The 16905-nt window shown below is 56.7% G+C and overlaps 2 protein-coding genes and 1 long non-coding RNA gene across 13 annotated transcripts; 1 reads left to right on the forward strand and 2 right to left on the reverse strand.

Annotated features, from left to right (window-relative positions):
* Positions 1-957: 957 nt before the first annotated feature.
* Positions 958-6684, reverse strand: CYB561D1 (cytochrome b561 family member D1). Of its 4 annotated transcripts, none has more exons than XM_082687522.1 (3): positions 6413-6684; positions 5820-5857; positions 958-5210 (listed from the first exon to the last, which is right to left on the reverse strand). In XM_082687522.1, exons 1-3 carry the CDS (start codon positions 6558-6560, stop codon positions 4707-4709), a joined length of 690 nt encoding a protein of 229 aa, XP_082543648.1. In that variant the 5' UTR covers positions 6561-6684; the 3' UTR covers positions 958-4706. The 4 variants fall into 4 exon arrangements, with proteins under 4 accessions (XP_082543648.1, XP_082543647.1, XP_082543650.1 ...); XM_082687521.1 differs by having other exon boundaries at positions 958-5258; positions 6413-6646; XM_082687524.1 differs by lacking the exon at positions 6413-6684 and adding an exon at positions 6043-6178.
* On the forward strand, positions 6046-7964 carry LOC309842782. The gene is made up of 2 exons (XR_014299778.1): positions 6046-6187; positions 7698-7964. It is a non-coding gene; the product is annotated as an uncharacterized lncRNA (long non-coding RNA).
* Positions 7965-8017: 53 nt separating this feature from the next.
* Positions 8018-16860, reverse strand: ATXN7L2 (ataxin 7 like 2). 8 transcript variants are annotated; one of them, XM_082687511.1, is made up of 11 exons: positions 16661-16860; positions 14637-14702; positions 14159-14263; positions 13533-13743; positions 12942-13228; positions 12280-12362; positions 11663-11913; positions 10689-10887; positions 10424-10545; positions 9140-9935; positions 8018-8169 (listed from the first exon to the last, which is right to left on the reverse strand). In XM_082687511.1, the coding sequence occupies exons 1-11, from the start codon at positions 16785-16787 to the stop codon at positions 8155-8157; spliced, it is 2262 nt and encodes a 753-aa protein (XP_082543637.1). In that variant the 5' UTR covers positions 16788-16860; the 3' UTR covers positions 8018-8154. The 8 variants fall into 8 exon arrangements, with proteins under 8 accessions (XP_082543637.1, XP_082543640.1, XP_082543636.1 ...); XM_082687514.1 differs by having other exon boundaries at positions 12942-13132; positions 16661-16844; XM_082687510.1 differs by having other exon boundaries at positions 12942-13252; positions 16661-16844.
* Between the last annotated feature and the right edge of the window lie 45 nt (positions 16861-16905).

A 16905-nucleotide genomic window follows, 5' to 3' on the forward strand; every position in this document is an offset into this window, starting at 1 on the left:
CAAACCACCCTCAAGTCTGGGGCCCTGTGGTTCTGCACCATCACCTAGGTCTTCTCTGTGACTGTGCTGGTGAGACGTGCCAGGGCTATGCCCACAACACCTGACTAGTGTCTCATTACCAGATCCCAGGTTAGGAAAAAAAATATATATATATAAAAACCCGAATACACAATACACAGCCTCTGCACGCCTGTGATTCCTGTGATTCCTGCCTCCTTGCGCACCCCAGGAGGACTGCGGGCAGTTCTCAGACAAATGGAATGGAAAGTATTCTTCCCCTAATTTAACATTTAAATAGAACTGCCTTCCTGGTGTGTATGTGTGTTTTAATTCCTATAAAGTCCTTTAAGGAGGAGGGGACTGGATCCTCCCCCACAAGCCTATAACAGGGAAAGAGAAGCCTGTGACCAAGCTAGGTGCTGCGTGTCACACCTCTGCATCTCCAGTGTCTGGTATGAAGGCCTGAGGCTGGCCTTGCTCAGCCTGGGGCTACAGGGGAAACCAGAGTGAGGGAGGGGAGCAGTGTTGTGTCCATTACCATTGCTTCTGCCTTCCTGGACTTCTCCACTCTGCTTTTCCTTCAGAAGCGCAGAATTAGGTAGGAGAGACTAGACAGACATGGGACCTGCTCTAAGAACTTCAGGCTGGATGAGGGGACAAGTGCACTGACTTCCAAATTTACAATCAGCCTCAAGCCCTGAAAACACCAGGCAGGCAGCACTTAGGGCTGGCTTTGCTAGGGTCATAACTTTGGTCACAGAGTACAAGACAGCTGACCTTGCACCTAGCAGGAGGAAATGTGTGTGTGTTCCCTTTTGACGACCAAAAAACAACCTGAGACTTGGGTCCCCGTGGCCTGGTATCCGTAACCATTGACCACCTCCCTGAAAGAAGCATCCAACCCAGGGCCAGGCCGAGTAAGAGAGAGTCAAGGACAAGAACATACTTAGAAACATATCTGTTTCCATTTGTTTAATGCTTTAGACTTTCCAGTGCCTGTTAACATGCATTCTCTGCTAACCCTCACAACACCCCTGTGAGGTAGGGGGAGCAGTGAGCCGCTCACCTGTGGCCACACTGCTGTTAGGAGCCCAGCAAACCCAGTCCTGGCTCCCAGGTCAGTGCTGTGCTTTTCACTGCCTGATCCACAGGCTCTTATGTCAACCAGATATGGGAGCAACAGAGCCCTAACCCAAAAGCCTCCCTGTTCCCTAAGCCCCCAGTAATGCTGAGACTGGGGCATCAGGGCCAGCACTGCCATTTTCAGCAGAGACTACTGTGATCCCCACACCTGCTTTTGTCAAGTGAGAAGGCCTTAGTAATTTACTCAGGGGGTGCTCGGGGTCCACTCCCAGAGGAAAGAAGCCTCAAGCCAGGGCAAGGAAGTGACCCTCTAACCGCCCCCCTGCTCTCCCCATTCCATTACACTCCAGCCGCCCAGGAGGAGGGGTAAGGTGAGGGCTGGCTGACTCAGCCTGCAAATGCCTGAAGCTCTGGAGCTTAAAGGCCCCAGCACTGTGCAGCTAATGATTATTATTAACTCTGAGCAGGCCTTGGCACAGCAGCCAGCTGGCTCGGGGAGGATGCCTAGATCTCCCACAGTGAGGTTTGAAAAACAAGACCCAGAGCAGCCATGCATGGGGGTGGAAGGGTGGGGACAACGAGAAAGAAGGGGCAGGCTGATGTCAGGAACCCGGAGGGGCAGTGTGCCCTGGGGGGCTGTAGGGAGAGAAGGAACTGGCCAGCAAGGGACAGCAGCCCACCTTTGATGCAGCTCAACAGCCAAGGGGAGGCTGGAAGACTTCCCCAGACATAGCGCCCTGCCATCATCCAACACAAACTCCCCCAGGCAGGTGGGGGGTGGGGGAGGGTGTGCTCCAGGGAAGGCATGGTTGGTGGTAGGGGGAGATGGGAGGGGTCTGAACCCAGAACAGTAATCCTGTTACCATTTGGATTTGGTTACAAAAAACATCTACATTTCTAATGTCCTCAAGGTTGAGTTTGAAATATAATCATATTTGGAATCAAGTCTTAGTGAGCCTGATATGCAAATCTGTGCAAATGACATGCAATTTTTTTTTTTTTTTTTAATTTGAGCACCCTGGTTGGTTGTTTTTTTTTTTTTTTTTTTTTTTAAAGGCAAAACAGGCTGACTACTAGCAGCTTTCCCTAGCCAGGGAACAAGGGCAAAAGGGCAGCCATTTGCTTCCTCCCCCCAAGGCCTCTGCCTCATTGTGGAGGTGCCCAGCTAACATCCCAGATGGGGAGATACAGAGAGGTGGGGAGAACAGAGGGAGGAGGGCTATGGGAGGAGGAAACGCACACAAGGAGGAGGCGTGTGTGCAGCCGGCAGCCACCCAGCTCCCAGCTGGAGGAAGAGTGCCCTGGCACTGAGGTCTAATGGTTGTCCAGCTGCTGCCCCAGGATGTGAGGGCAGGTGGCGATGGAGGGAGAGATGCAGAAGGGGGAGGGAAGTCCCCCTGACAATCTGGCGGACCAGGAAGAAGGGCTCCTCCTGGTGACCTACTCCCCATACTGCAGTCAGACAGGCTCTGCAAAAGACCACCTGTGCCCTCCTCTCCGCCCTGTGCCCCTGCCCTCCAGGCCTCCTGGTCAGAGAGGTGACAGCTGGGGCCCCTTCCTCCTGCGGAATATAAATTACTTCCCCCTTCCTCTGAGGGCTGGGAATAGACATCAGCTGGCACAGCCCACGCAAACTACCGGCTGTCAGCCCGCCCGCCCGCCTGCCCAGCAGCCCCCGCACCACCTGGGAGCAGGCGACACCTCAGGCAGGCTCAGGCTTTATGGCGCTGGCTGCCTGGCTCGCGGAAGCTGGTGAACCTCACCCCACTCTGTCACCCTGCTGTAGACAGAGTGAGACTCCCAGCACTGGCTGTGATGGGGGAGAGGAGAACGAGTCTCCGAGCGGTAACCCTCAATAACAATGTCCTTCATGCCATGCCAGGCACCATCTCTTCCAAGTTCAGACCACACTGGGTAGTCTGAGAGGGGAGAGAAGGCAAGCAGACAGGAATAATCACCCTCTGAAGGTGCAGAGACCCTCAGTTTAGATGCTCCAAGTCTGGAGAGCTTCAGGGAGACGCCATCTGACCCAGTGAGATCCGCTCAGAGGACTTCTGCCCTTGCAGTCCCCATTCCTAGACTGTTAAACCATGCCAACCTCCTTGCTTCTGAACCATTCAGGGAGGGAGGTCTTCAATCTTAGGAAGAGCCAGGGCATCTAAATTACTGCCATCTAGGAACTCCTGCCCTGCTCCCGGGACTGGGGCTCCAGTCCCTTCACCCAGGCCTCCTGCAGCTCCCACTAGGCTGTCTATCCACCTCAACACCAGCTTTCCTGGCGTGGCTGTCTTCAGTCCTTGCCATGATCTATGGAGGTCCACCCCCGAGCGAGCCAGACCACAGTTAAGCCAATCTGGCACCCAGCTCACCACTGAGGAAAGCCTGGGGAACTACCTTCAGTTTGGAACAAGGAGTGGGTTTCTGCAGGGAAGAGGGCCCAGCCCCTTTTTGCCAACTGGCACCACACTTAGCCCCCTCCTGGGCCAAAGAGCTGGCAAGAGACAGCAACTGAGAAGAGCTTAGTTGAGAAGGGGAACCCGGGAGACTTTGTTTTTCCTAGATCAGAATAGCCCTACCCCACTTCCTTAACTCTTATTTTGTTCTAAAAATTCTGGAATACCTCCACAAAGATATGTGCTAGGGCATGAACCTGAGCCCTAGGAAGGGCTATGAGAGGTTCAGGACAACTGTGCCACTCAGAACACATGTCAGGGAAAGGCACTCACCCATGTCCTGCAGCCCTCAAGCCCAGATTCTGAGGTGGGCTGAAGGGTGTTCTTAACTGAGCTAAGAAGCCCAGCCAGGAGCCAGAGGCTTGCTGAAGCCAATGCCCTTCCGCTCCTACAAAAGCTTTAAAGTGACTTCAGTGCTTTTAACTGTCTTGGGAGTTCAAGAGAGCCTCGTCCAGGACTCTTCTCTCCACAGTGCCTGACCCCCTGTGCCCTAGTCCAGGAGCCCAATCAGAAGATTCCTGGAAGGCCACGGGGGCAGACCTGTCCCTCCAAAGGGATAATGGGATAATGAATTTAGGAATGACATCCTGAGTCTGCTTAGCGGTCCAGAGAGGGGAGTGTGTTTCTGTGGCATCAACCTGACAGACACTGAATGTTGGAGATTGTTTAGAAACACTCACCCATGACACAGATGCAGAAACTGGTCCCGAGATGTGTGACTTGCCTAAGGCTGCCCAACAGACTCTACAAAAACCATAACCCATGGTCTCCCTCCAAACTGCTTTCTTGAAGGCCCCCCACCCCCGCCAAAACCACTGTTGTCATTCCTAAGTTACTGGAACCCAATTCTCTATCAGACACACAGGCAAGAAATGACTGTGAACACCCTCACCACCACCACCCAAAACTTCTGTCTCCAATCACGAATGGAGGCTTCAGGATCAAGCCTCCCCCGGCCCTGCCCACCACCTTCCACTGGCACCCAGTATACTTCCCCACTTTGACCCACTGAGTTGTCATCAGAAATAGCACTTTGGGTTTCTACAGCTGCTGGCCCAGTTAAGAAGTATAAAACCCCTACTACTTCTGAAATGAATCCCCTAAAGGTCATAAAAGGGAACATTTAGGTCCAAGACAAGTGTCCCACCTACATTCAGAGTTCAGAGGAACTCACATTTCCATTTTCTTCTTTGGCAAGTAGGAGCTGGAGATCTGGTGCATGATCACCAGGGCCGGATAGAGGGGCAGGGCCAGGCACAGGTACCAGGCTGTGCCTTTGATCTGGGCCTGGAACCACACTGAGTACATGCCCAGGAGCACCGTTACTGTAGCCAGCAGATAGACTACTAGTCCACATGTCAGATGGTAGAGCTTGAGGCGAGCCACTCTTGAGACCCTGGCTGCTCGAGGACAGAGGAGGCAGAACCCACACAGTGCCTGACCACTAGTGGCCAGCAGTGTCAGAGCCCCTACCCAGCTGTGCCAGGACACCAGGTGGGGCAGCTCACTGCGGGTCCTGCTGAAGATGATGAAGCCCAGGCCCAGGGCTGCACAGAGGATGGCCAGGGTCTGCCCTGCCCAGTGGAGCCGGATCCGGGCCTTGCGGGAGCAGAAGAAGAACAGGGAGTGTTCAGGCGAGAAGAGTAGGATGGCCTCAGCCATGCAGAGGCAGAACTGTGAACACAGGAGAGGGCCAGTGAGCCTCAGGCCCAGCGTGGAGGCCTAAGGAAAAGGAGGTGCTCTCATACATCCAAACAAGGATGACAAAGGGTGATGGCTAAAGAACTCCACCCCCGCCCCCGACCTCCTGCCTCACAGGTCAGCATTTCTGGACACAAGTGGGAATCAACACTTGAGTGGAAGTCTTATCATTCAGGCTGACCGGAATGCCAACCTCCACAGCCAATGACTCCCTATTTCTTTACCAATGTTAAGTAAATCTATAGCAAATGTTAAACTGCCTCCTGAATTTTGCGAGTTGGGGGTAAGGGGTAAGGGAGTTGGGAAGGAGGGGTGATAGCACAACACTACTACTACTTCCTCCTTTCAGACCCTAGGAGAGAAAGACTCATCTTCCATCCCCTCTCAACACCCCTCAACCACCTGACATTAACTACAGCCCAGCCTTCCATATCTCTCAACCGAGCTGCAGGGGACGATGGAACCCTCGCTCTTTCCCCCACCTCTCTGAGCCTTAGAAAAAGGCTGAGCCTCTGAAAGCCTGATGCTTCCCTGCGGGGCATTTCCAAACAAATCAGCTGCAGAAAAGAAACTCAAACTCACCGCCAAGGCCATGAATACAGGGTGCCAGGAGAAAAGACCTAAGAATCAAAGAGAACAGACTGACGGCTGGGCACCATGTTTCTGCCCCCGTGGCTGGCTGGAACCCAAACAATCCGGCTACAGGGGACAGGTCAGTGCACTATTCCCAGCCCGAATGAGGAACTCCGCGCAAAGTGGAGCAGCCAATCGGGCTTACGGTGAGCAACCAAGGGGGAAAACATACACCAGTCTGGCCTGGATTCCCCATCCGGCAGTTCGGCAGCTCGGCAGCTCAGCTCGGCAGCTCGCAGCTGTCAGCCCAGTCCTAGGGTGGACCTTGGCCTCCTTTACTTGCATCCTCCACGAGGGGCTCCGCTTCTGTTGTACTGGTGAGTTCAACTGAGTGTGTCGACCTTCCGACCCCCGCGCCCAAAGCCCCACCCTTCCAGGACCCATCTCCCGGGGCCGGCCCCACCACGCCCTTACTACCCCTCCACAGATCGCCCCTCCACTGCGGGGGTCCTCACTCCGGGTCTCGGAGCACTCCCAGCTACGCTCCCTTAGCATCCCGGCTCCGCCCCTTTCCCTGGCCCCGCCCCGCCTTGCACACTCACTGGTTCCCGGCCGGGACAACACAGTCAGGAAGATGGTGAAACCCAAAGCCACCAGGTGCGCCAAGATCCCACTGCCTGTCCGCAGCCAAAGGGTCAGTCTCGGCTCCCTCGCCGGAGCGGGAACCAGACCTGCCTCCAGGGGCTGCATAGCCGGGCCGGGCCGGCGCACACTCCCGGCGGCTGGAGCGCGTCTTCCGGGTTTGAGATCGCGGAGGCGGCCGCTGCTGCGGGAGAGGCCCCTCCCCCGGCCGCCGCCGACACTACGACGGCCTTGCCCACAGCGCCCTCTGGAGGCTGGGGGGAAAGCGCGTCCGCCCTGGAGAGCCGTGGGGTGGGGGCAGAAGGGGACCAGACTGCAGGTGGCCAGCCGGGTTTCTTCTGTCAACCTCGTTTGTACCTTTCTGTCCACCAGGGCTTACGTCTCAAGTAGCCTGTGGAAATTACACTTATGGCAACTAATTCCACCCATACCCCAATCACAAACTTCGCACGATGAACCAAAAGTGTGAAACCAGTGCTTTGATCTGTCTTCCAGAAACACTGGATTTCTCAGCTTGCCCACGCCCTCCTGCCCTCCCTTCTTCTGGCTTGTTAAGGGAGTTAAGAGTCCTCCCTGCCTAAAAGCAAGGGCACTGGAAGGTAAGGACCAAGCCAGAAAATATTGCCCATGCCTGGTGAGTTCAGGTTTGAGGACCAAAGGAGGGGGGTTACAACTGTGTCACCCCTGTTGGCACATTAGCCTCCAGTGACATACATGGAAGAACTAGGGCACTCCCAGCCCTTCCCACCTCCACACCATCTGCTCAGCCCTGGGAAGCCAGGTGATCCTGAGGGACCAGGACCTCCTACATTCCTGCTGCCTCCCACACCATAAGTTTCCTAAGTGATCATACATTTCCCCTTCCTGCCTCCAAAAAGGTGTAGTTCAGCTTAAGGAGGCCTACCTGGGAGAGACTCTACCCTTTCCTGAAGGGCAAACCCACAGGGACCAGGGACCAGGGACCAAAAGAGCCTGTCCCACAGAAGTCACAGACATCGTTAGAGCAGTTACCAACTTAATTCAAGCTCCCCCAGTGGTTGAGAAAATGAGGCTGCTAGGGAGAGACAGCAAGGGCAGGAACAGCTGAAGAGACTGAAGCAATAGTTCAGAGACCATGATGGAGGCCCGGCAGTGCTGGAAGACTAGAAAAGGGCCCAGGCCGACTCCCACAGGCCCTCAGGGCAAAGACCTGAAAGGAGAGCCCCCAAGGAGTGGCTCCCTTGCCCCTGTTGTTTCCCTTTCCAGCGGGACAGGAGTCATCTCTGAGATCAAGATTCTGGTGAGCCCTTCTTGCTCCAAGCCATATGCCTCATCATCCTCTCTGGAGAGAAGACTCCCCCATGACACAAACCCTGGCCATTCCCACACCGTTTAGACAAAAATATAGGAGCATAAGAGACTTCTGCAGGCAAGCGCCAGGAGCTGGAGTCTGGCTGCCTATCATCTCCACCTCCTGGGGTGCGGATGGGGACAGCAATGACACTCGTTTTATTACATCTTTTTCCTTCCTTTTCTCTGTTTCTGTTTTTACATTTTCTTAGCAGCAACAGAACAGGGAGACAGTCTTGAGGTATTTTAAAGAGTTTTTTTTTTTTCTTAAAAAAAATAATATAAAGTTATAAAAAGCGGCAGCAGCCTGGGGCCCGGATCTGGAGGGGAGGAGGTGCTGGCGGCTCCATCGTGGTGGGCAGGCACTTTCTTGTTAATGGGCTTTCGACTGCAGGAAGACAAGAGGCAAGAGACGCGGTCAGGCTGGGGGCCTACCAGTCCTGCTTCCCAGTGAACTGTGTGGACCATGAGAGCTAAAGCTTGCTTTCTTCCTGGCTGGGCTGCTGCCCAATGATGGACGAGGGGAAAAATGAATGCCAGTGGATCAGGGACAGCCTGAGAATGTCCATGCACACATGCGCGCACACATGGGGGCATGGTCCAACTCACTACTCTCATAAGGGTGCCAAAGGAGTGGGTATGCATCTGGCCTGTGCCTACACCAGGAGGGCACCCAATTTCTCACCACGGGCAAGCCCCTCCTGCCCTCCTATGGACAGCCCAGAGTCCATAGGGCTCCCGTCAGAAGAGGCGCATAAACCGGCTGCTGGCTTTCCCAGAAACCCTGGAGGACTTGCCTGGCGCATGAAATCCTGGAAGCCGCACATATGCTTACAAGGACCTCAGGTGACATCCCTGGCCTTCTAGGCCCTGAGGCCCAGAGGCAGAACCCATGAACAAGCCAACCCACTCACTCTGCCACCCAGCATATCAGGCCACTGCTTAGAGACCCACGCTCAACCCCACTGCCCAAACCTTTCCCATCAGAGTTCATGAAGTCCAGCTTCCTTTCCTTTGGGGGACACAGGTGGCTCCAGTTCCTGGTGTGAAGGCCACAGCCAGATCAGAAAGTGGCCCTTTTGTTAAAACAGAAGGAGGTGTGGGGGCAGGGGACAGGCAGCTCAAGGGAGAGACAGATGGGGGAAGGCCCATCAAGCAAAAGCTGGGTCACCTTTTAAAGAGCTGACCTACCTCTCCCTACAGGAGACGGCCCCGGAACTCTCTCAATTTCCCCTTTCAGAATCCCTTCCCTGCACAAACACTTAGCACCTTCTCTGTGCCGGGTTCCCACTGTGTGCTCTACCCTGGTCCATCCTGATCTCTCCCTGCCCATGCTCTCCAGAGAGCTGGGCTGGTACCTTCAGTGTAGAACACTTCTCCTCAAAGGCCATGGCAGGACCCGGCTTCTTGCGGCGCACGGAGCAGGCCGCATCCGCACGGGCGCCGGCCTGGCAGTGCTTGGCCTTCACCGGCCGGCAGTAAGTGGCCAGGTTTTTCCGCTTCTTGGCTACCTCCTCCTCAGAGAGGCAGTTGGTGGGCAGGGCCTTGGCTGGGTGTCCGGCTGCTCCCCGGCTGTCCAGCTGAGAAGCCTTGACGGGTGTCGGGGGTTGATGAAGGGAGCCCCGACAGTCCAGAGGCCCTGCCCGCTTCACTCTTGGCCCCACCGTCCCATTGAGTCCCATGCCCAGGGCTGTTTTAGTCTTGGCCGAGAGGCCCCGGCAGCCAGAGGGTTTGCCTTTTCCAGAGGGCTCCAGGATGCAGGTCCGTTTGAAGGTGGTGGGGCCGGGGGATAACTTTCGCTTTCGAGAAGGGGCCTCCACCTCGACCCCGTCCTTGCCTTTGGACGACTTGCTGGCCTTCGAAGGCGGGAGTTTGCTGAAGGATGGGGATGGCGTGTTGGCGGGCAGTGGTGAGGTGATGGCCTGGGCCCCCCCCATGCATTCTGCCTGGCTGCAGGCCGCGGCCACACTGGGGGAGCCTGCAGGGTAGCTGGGGACCAGGCTGTCCTTGGCAGGGGGTGTGGAGGCTGGGCAGGCAGGTCTGGGGGGCAGGCCTGGAAGGCGGGGGCAGCTGCCTGTAGAGGACGGGCTCAGGGGAGCAGACAGTGGGGAGCTGACAAGGTGGGACGGAGGCTCAGCCGCGGGTGGGATCTTCCTGCAGCAAAAAGAGAGCTCTGCTGTGAAGCCAAGCAAGCAAGAGGACCTCCCCACCAACCTCCACCCGGCTCTCTGCCCCACCTAGAAATGGCCCACAGAGCCCCAGCCTTGCTGCCATCTGCTGGGAGATGCTGGAACTGAGGCTTAGGAAGAAAGCACAGGGGTAGACAGCTGTGAACTAGTATAGGGACCCATTAAGAACCTTATTTCAAATTTCAGTTTGGGCACCCCTATCCCTAGTTACCCAAAAGGTACTGGAAGTGACAGATAAGAGTCAGACTTCACTCCCACACCCCCCATTCTTGCCCTGCCTCGGCCCAGCCACAGGCTGTCAAGTTCCCTCACCTCCTCTTCATTCTATCTGGGGTCTCGCCCGAACAGCCGAACCGCATCTACAGGTAAGTGAGAAGAATGAGGGCTTCTGAAGCCCATGGATGTCCGGGGCCCGGGGTCTAAGGAGGGCAATTCCAGGCCCAAAAGACTCACTTCCACATGTGTGAGCTAAGGTGCCGTTCCAGCATGGAGCTCAGTGCTGAGCAGAACCGGTCCAGCCGGCGGCTAAACACGTAGCATCCTGGACTCACCAGCCGGCTCCCAAAGGTGCAGAACTAGAGGCAGAAGGAGGGGCCAAGGTTAGCGGGGCCTGGGAGGCACGGAGCGCACTTGCGCAAAGGATCTGACCTCCTCCCCAAGCTGTGGGCCGGGAGGGCTGGGCCACCCCCCACCCCAGGTCCCAGCCCCAGGTCCTTACCGCCTGTGGCCGCGGGGGCCGGGTTGCATAATGGCAGTCAGGGGGGAGGTGGAGGTCGTCAGATGTCCCCTCCTCCTCACTCTCCTCGCTGGAGGCCTGGGCCCCACCCCGGGGCAGGGGAAAGGGGAACAGGCCTGGGTCCCCATCACCACCACAGGGGCCTTCATCATCCAACTCACTCTCAGAGGAGGCCCGGGACCTGGAAGGGCCAAAGGGGACGTGAGGGCGATGAGAAGGGAGTGGGTCAGGGTGGGGGTGTCCCTGAACCCGCCAAGCTCAAAAAAGCCAGGGCAGACACCCTGCTGGGCAATGAGACAAAGAGAAAGGAGGACAGGAAGGGAGAGAACAACAGAGCTCACAAGAGTGAGAGCCAGAAAGGTCGGGGCCACAGCTCCCAAGGGATCCTCTCCCCAGCCCCTTTGCTTCCCAGGCCCTGCCTCCTGGGGCGGTGGGGAATCTGCTCCAGATTTGCCTCCTCCAGAACATCTTCTGAGCTTAACTGCACCCAGCTCTGGTCAGCCCCATCAATTCTCTCAACCCCCTCTCGCATCACGTATTCCTGTCAGCCTTTCTGGGAGCTGAGCCTGTTTCGGGTCTGCCCCTTGTGTTATGGGCAGAGATGTGTGTGTGTCTCCTTTGGCAAGGTGGGTTCTCCCTGGGCTCTGGCGCAACCTCTGCACATGAAGGGGCCAGTGAATGAACACACAGTAGGACTGCCTCACCCAGGACCCTGACCCTTTCAGTTCCCCAGGTACAGGTTTTTATCCCAGGCCCTGGAACCAGGCCCCTACAGAGGCTGAGGTACCTCGGCATGCTGGGGTAGGAGCAGGGAGTCCCCTGCTTCTGCACAGCTAACAGGGGCCCCAGCTAGCTCCCCAACTTGGGGTGGAGTGCGACTCCCTGGGCCTGTCTCCCAAAGTCCCTGATGGCTTGGGACCAAGTGTCCCCAGGTGGGGGACTAGACCTGGACGTACCTGGGCAGTGCACAGAATGGGTAGGTCTGCTTGGCGCGAGCAGAGAAGGTGCTGCTGGGGGCGGCCGCTGCCACAACCTGGACTGAGGAGGGGGGCTCCTGGGAGGGGCGCTCAAGAGTGGGCTCCTTGCGCCCTGGGCTCTTCTCTTTGGGAGATTCCCCTTTGCGGGAATTGGCCTTCAGCTCTGCCACTAGCACGTCAAAGTCCTTGGCTCGGCCCTGGACCTCCCGGCGCTGGTGCACCGAGTGGATCTAGAACAGAGCAGGGTGAAGGGTGGGGAGGGCATGTGAGCTGAGCAGGAGTGAGGGGCAGCAGGGTGTGCAAGCCTAGGCAAGCAGAGAGAGGGGGTTTGAGTATGTTTGTAGGGGTACTTGTGTGTCTTTGTTTCACTCCCAGCCGCCATAGGCCAAGAATCTTCCTTTGGAGTGGGGCAGTCTGCCTACTGCCTCTAGCCTGGCCCCACTGGGGGCAGCCTCCTCTCCCCCTTGCCTTACTTGGGCTTCACCCCCACCCCCCACCCCTGAGCTGAATCTTGGATAACACTGCAGTTTCTCTCCTTGCCCAGGGCCCATGTCTGTGCTGTCCTCCCTCACTCTGTGCAGCGGGGCGGAGATTACCTTGCAGGTCAGCAGGCGTGTACAGATCTTTTTGGTCTCTGGGTTTATTACCCCACACTGCCTGTTGAGGTCGCACTCCTTCCCTGTGGGGAAAATTCCCATGAACCTCAAGGCCATTTCCAGGAGGCCCACGGAAGGCCTGGGAAGAGCTGGGCCTAAGACAGAAGAACCTCTAGCCCTCAAGTCCAAACTGTAGCCTTCCAGAGAAATTCCTCTGGGCATCAGAGAGAAACTCTCTGCTGGGCACAAGAACCATCCCCACCCCCATTCCCAGCCCAGGCGCTCCTTTTGGTGACTCCAAGGCCAAAACAGGGCAATGCAGATCAAACAACAAAAGCAGCCACAGGCATCTGGGATGCCAGGGAAACCAGCTGTGGGAGCGGTCTGGTGCCCTGGATCTAGGTGAGAGGAGAGATAAAGGTCAATGGCCCAGGGTAAGGGAGAATACCTTCCCCTGCTTGGGCATAAACTCTCTTAGCCTTGGTCAGGAGACCTGAGCTGGAGAAAAGCTTCCTAGAAAGCAAGTGTATGCCCACGTCAAGTGGTAACCAGAGATGGCCAGGCCCACTCCTTCCTGACCCTCTCCAATAGGCCCAAGGACAAAGCAGTCCAAAGGGGTCCCCCACTCTACCTTCCTGACTCCCAAGACCATGACTACTCACGGGCCATCTTCCGATGGGTTTTGGGGGGCAGCCTGGCCCCACCAGGCTCCTTTTCAGGGGGGCTGCCTTCAGCCCGGTGACTGGGGCCCTCGCTGGGGGTCATCTCGATGCTCTCTCTCCCCGGAGGTTCTTTAGAAGGGGGTGCCATGGGGGTTTTCCCAGGGGAGTCCTTGGTGAGGCCACCAGGCTGGCTGAGGAAAGCAGAGGGCGGGGCCACCCTGATTCCATGTCCATCGGGCTTCGGGAGACTGGACATCTTCTCCAGATTCACCACAGGCACGAAAAGGCTACACATGGAGAGAGGGTGTGGGCTGGGGGATAGGGGGGCTGAGCTTGGGCCCTGGACTCTAGCCCAGAGCCATCTCCTTCCCAGCCCTGAAACTTGGGTGGGCTCCAGCAGGGGTGCAGAACATGGGGACAGGGGACCCCATATTCCTTGGAGTACACGGAAGGGAGCTGCAGAGAGAGAGTGGCTGCCTCCTGCTGTGAGCAGTGCTCACTGCCCCACAGCTGTATCCGTTCATGTTAACCCCTCCCTGGACTAGGGTCAGGGTCAAGGCTGGTCTCAGGGAGTCTCCAGCCTCTCCTTACCAGAGGTTGTCCTTCTGTGTCTTCTCAGGAGGCGGGTGGCCACGGCTCCGGGACCCCTGGCCCTTCTCCCTGGAGGAGGTTTTGGTGGAACCCGGGGCCCTACAAGCTGGGCCCTGCCCATTCACTACATGGCATTTCTGAGAGCTGGCAGGGGCTGGAGGTGGGGGTGGGGCCCGGGCGTAAAGCTTGCTGAGGGGCCCATGTCTTCTTTCTGTCACCAGGAGGTGGAGAGAGTAATCGAGGGTGAGTGGTATCAAGTGCTTCCTTCCCCAACCTCCTAACCCTGCTCACAGACTCATGATACCAAAATCTGCAATTGCCTAAGCCTGAGATTTTAAATTTGCCATCTTCCCACTTGAATCTGACCCTTCCGAGACTCAAAATTCTAGGACTCGGCTTCCTGAACCTTTCCACTCTTCCCCTAATTCTTCCCCAATATTCTCCTAGAATTTTGCTCAAACAATCACTCTGACAGGCCACAATCATCTGAAGCCACCCCCAGGACCTTCTGATCCCCAAGGCCTCCCCCTCCATGACCCACATGACCTCCCAACTGACCCTGTCCTCAGAGTTCCACATTCTACCTTTCCCTATCCCCTCTATCTCCTCCCTAGGGCTCCCCTCACCGCAGTGCTTCTGGAAAGCTTGAGGCTTCACCACTTGGCTGCAGTGGTTACACACAACCAAATAGAAGTCGTCATGGGCAGGGCAGTGCCCGAAGATGGACATGTCTGCAATGACAGAAGCCCTTATCACTGGGGCTGGGGATCCCAGGGTTTCCCTGTAAGATCAGACAGCACTCCCCCCAACTCCCAGAAGACACTTTCCCCTCCCCAGCTGACATGACAGGCTTTATGCTGCATGCCCTCAGCTTCTAGAGCTCAACCTAAGAACATAGGCTGTCAGGTGAATGAGCCCAATCACCTATGATTAAGATCTCCCACAACAGGTCACAGGAGGCAGGGGAATGGGCTGACTCAGACCTAGCAAAGCGAGGATCCCCAGACCTGCTGCTTCAAGCAGCCACCTCCTGGGATATGTTGGAAGAGAGGAAGGTAGTCCTATCTACTCTAGGCCCCAGACCTAATGTGTGTCAACTCCCACCTTCTTTAATGAGGGTCATGGCATCCAACTTCTTCATGTTTTTGTTACTCTCTTCCAGCTCAGCCCCTGGAGGAGAAACACAGCTTAGAAGGGCCATCCCCACTAGAAACCCCATCTCGTACCCAACCAGCACTGGTAGCCAAACAGTAGGAAGCCCATACTCTCTAATAAACTCCTGGTGCTCAGGACCCCTTGGAGAGCCTTTCAGTGGGTCATTCTTAAGTGCCCGTTCTTCTTTCAGCTGCTACCTCTGGAATGAGATGAGCCCCTGCCACCTTTCTTATGGACCCTTCACTCCAAGGGTTCCACTGCTGAGTAGCTGGGTGATTGTGAGTCAGTATGATCTCTTTTCTGGGCCACTTCCCCATTTAAATGGGAAACAATCTTTAACATATTTTGCTATAAATCTTGAAGTCCCTTCTTCATGAGAAGAATATGAGACCATATGAGATTTCTCATATGGTCCTTCCTGCTACTCTGTGCCACACCAAAATCATATGGTCCTTCCTGCTACGCTGTGCCACACCAAACAGATATCTCCCAGGTCCCAATCCCCACGAATGTGACTTTCTTCCACCTGGGTTACTGTGATCCTGACAAAGTTACACCCAGCTTCTCAGGTCCTGCATTGACAGGATGGTCACAGAGCAGAGAAACTGCCATCTCAGGGGGTCCTCTGGCATCTTCAAAGTCCATTTGGTCAGCTATGCAAGCCCCTTCCCTCTTTAGAGGACTTTGGGCAAGGGTTACCCTTATACCTCAGTTTCTGGGTTGATGACAAAAACATCTTAGCTGTGCAAAGCAGCTCTTGCCCCCATCCCCCTACTTTACTCCTCTCCCCTCCCTCCTCTATGCCCCCTCCCTGTCCCTTGGAAAAAAAAAATCAATTCTGAGTCACCAAACCCGTCTGATTCCATTTCCGGTTCTCAAAGCACCCAGACCCTGACAATGGCCCCATCCTTGCCCACCCAGCATGGGACAGCCCGAGGGTGGCCTGGGCATCCACTTAGATGTGCTTCTAACACCTACTGACAGATTTGCCCCTTTCTAGGATGAGAAGATCGCTGACAGTCTTACATAATCTCCAGATATGAGGGGTAGTGGGTCAGGCATGCAAGAGACAAGGGGCAGCTCCCACTCTTAAGTCCATTAAAATGCACTAATGGGCAGAACTGAGCTGGGAGTCAGCCGTCTCAGAGGAGAACAAGTGTCATCAGAGACCGCTCCATGCGGTCTCCTCCTCCATCTCTTCTCACTTGCAAACTTCTTCAGGGCTGTGATGCCTGCTGTCACCCCAAAGGCCATGAGGCCAGGTGCCCCCTGGGGCCCAGGAGACAAAGATCAGCAAAAGGAGATGTCAGCCCGCTTACCAAAGGCACTCAGGGGCCTAGAGAAGGTGGGGGTCGGGGAGAGAGCCAAGAGGCAGGCAGGAGGCCCGGGAAAGGACTGAGGGTTGAGGCACAGAGGGATGGATGGACGGAAAGGAGGGAAGGAGGGAGGAAGGGAGGATGGATAGATGGATGGACAGACGAACTAATGCGGAGGGGGCGGGGGTCCAGTGGTACTGCAACCCGCAGGCAAACGCCGAAAAGGAGCAGGAGGTGTGGGGCAGAAGGCAAAGGAACAAGGGGGGTTGGGAGGGGGGCACAGAAGTGGGGTGCGTGGGAAACACGTGGAGAGGACTGTTGCGGACGGGGAAAGCCCTAGGCAGGTGCAGGAGGGGCGGGAGCTAGAGGACAGCAGGCGAAGAGAAAGGTAAAGGCAAACAGATGTCGGGGCAGGTACTGGGCACCGGCAGAGGCAGAGGTGGGCAGGGTGGGCTGCGGGCGGTGAGCCGGCACTAGGACCCGGAGGCGCGAAGGTGACGGAGCAGGCGGGCACTAGGACCCGGCGGGTCCTTTGTTTGGGGGGCCGGGGAGCCGGACGGCGGCTCCCGTCGGCGGCTCCCCTCTGCTGGCGGGGGCCCGGAGAGGGGGAGGGGAGACAGTGCTGGGGTCCCCGGACTCTACGGGAGCTTCACTCACCATCGGCCGCGGGCAGGTCGGCCCGTTCCACCCACGAGCTCCAGCTCTGTCCCGCGAAGTCATCGAGACTCGGCACCCGCCGCTCCAGAGCGGCCATTGCTGCCGCCGCGCGTTCACGCACCGCCATCACCGCCGCGGACGCGCGCCCGCCCCGGCGCCACCGCCGCGCGGCCCCCTCCCCCTAGCCCCGCCGCGGGCACGCCTCCCCTCTCCCTCCCACCTTTCCAGCTCACTCTTTGCGCAAG

Source organism: Mustela nivalis (assembly GCF_964662115.1).
Source record: "Mustela nivalis genome assembly, chromosome: 10".
Taxonomy (NCBI): Eukaryota; Metazoa; Chordata; class Mammalia; order Carnivora; family Mustelidae; genus Mustela; species Mustela nivalis.

Bases quoted from the DNA above. Each gene is read 5' to 3' on its own strand.
- CYB561D1 (XM_082687521.1), bottom strand. From the start codon at position 6,560: ATGCAGCCCCTGGAGGCAGGTCTGGTTCCCGCTCCGGCGAGGGAGCCG. The intron at 5,858-6,412 runs GTGAGTGTGCAA...TTTGATTCTTAG, and splicing joins GTTGTCCCGGCCGGGAACCA to GTCTTTTCTCCTGGCACCCT. The intron at 5,259-5,819 runs GTGAGTTTGAGT...CCTTTTCCTTAG, and splicing joins CTGTATTCATGGCCTTGGCG to GCCTCCACGCTGGGCCTGAG.
- ATXN7L2 (XM_082687508.1), bottom strand. From the start codon at position 16,787: ATGGCGGTGCGTGAACGCGCGGCGGCAGCAATGGCCGCTCTGGAGCGG. The intron at 10,546-10,688 runs GTAAGGACCTGG...TTCTGCCTCTAG, and splicing joins GGCCCCCGCGGCCACAGGCG to TTCTGCACCTTTGGGAGCCG. The intron at 9,936-10,423 runs GTGAGTCTTTTG...TTTTTGCTGCAG, and splicing joins CTTAGCTCACACATGTGGAA to GAAGATCCCACCCGCGGCTG.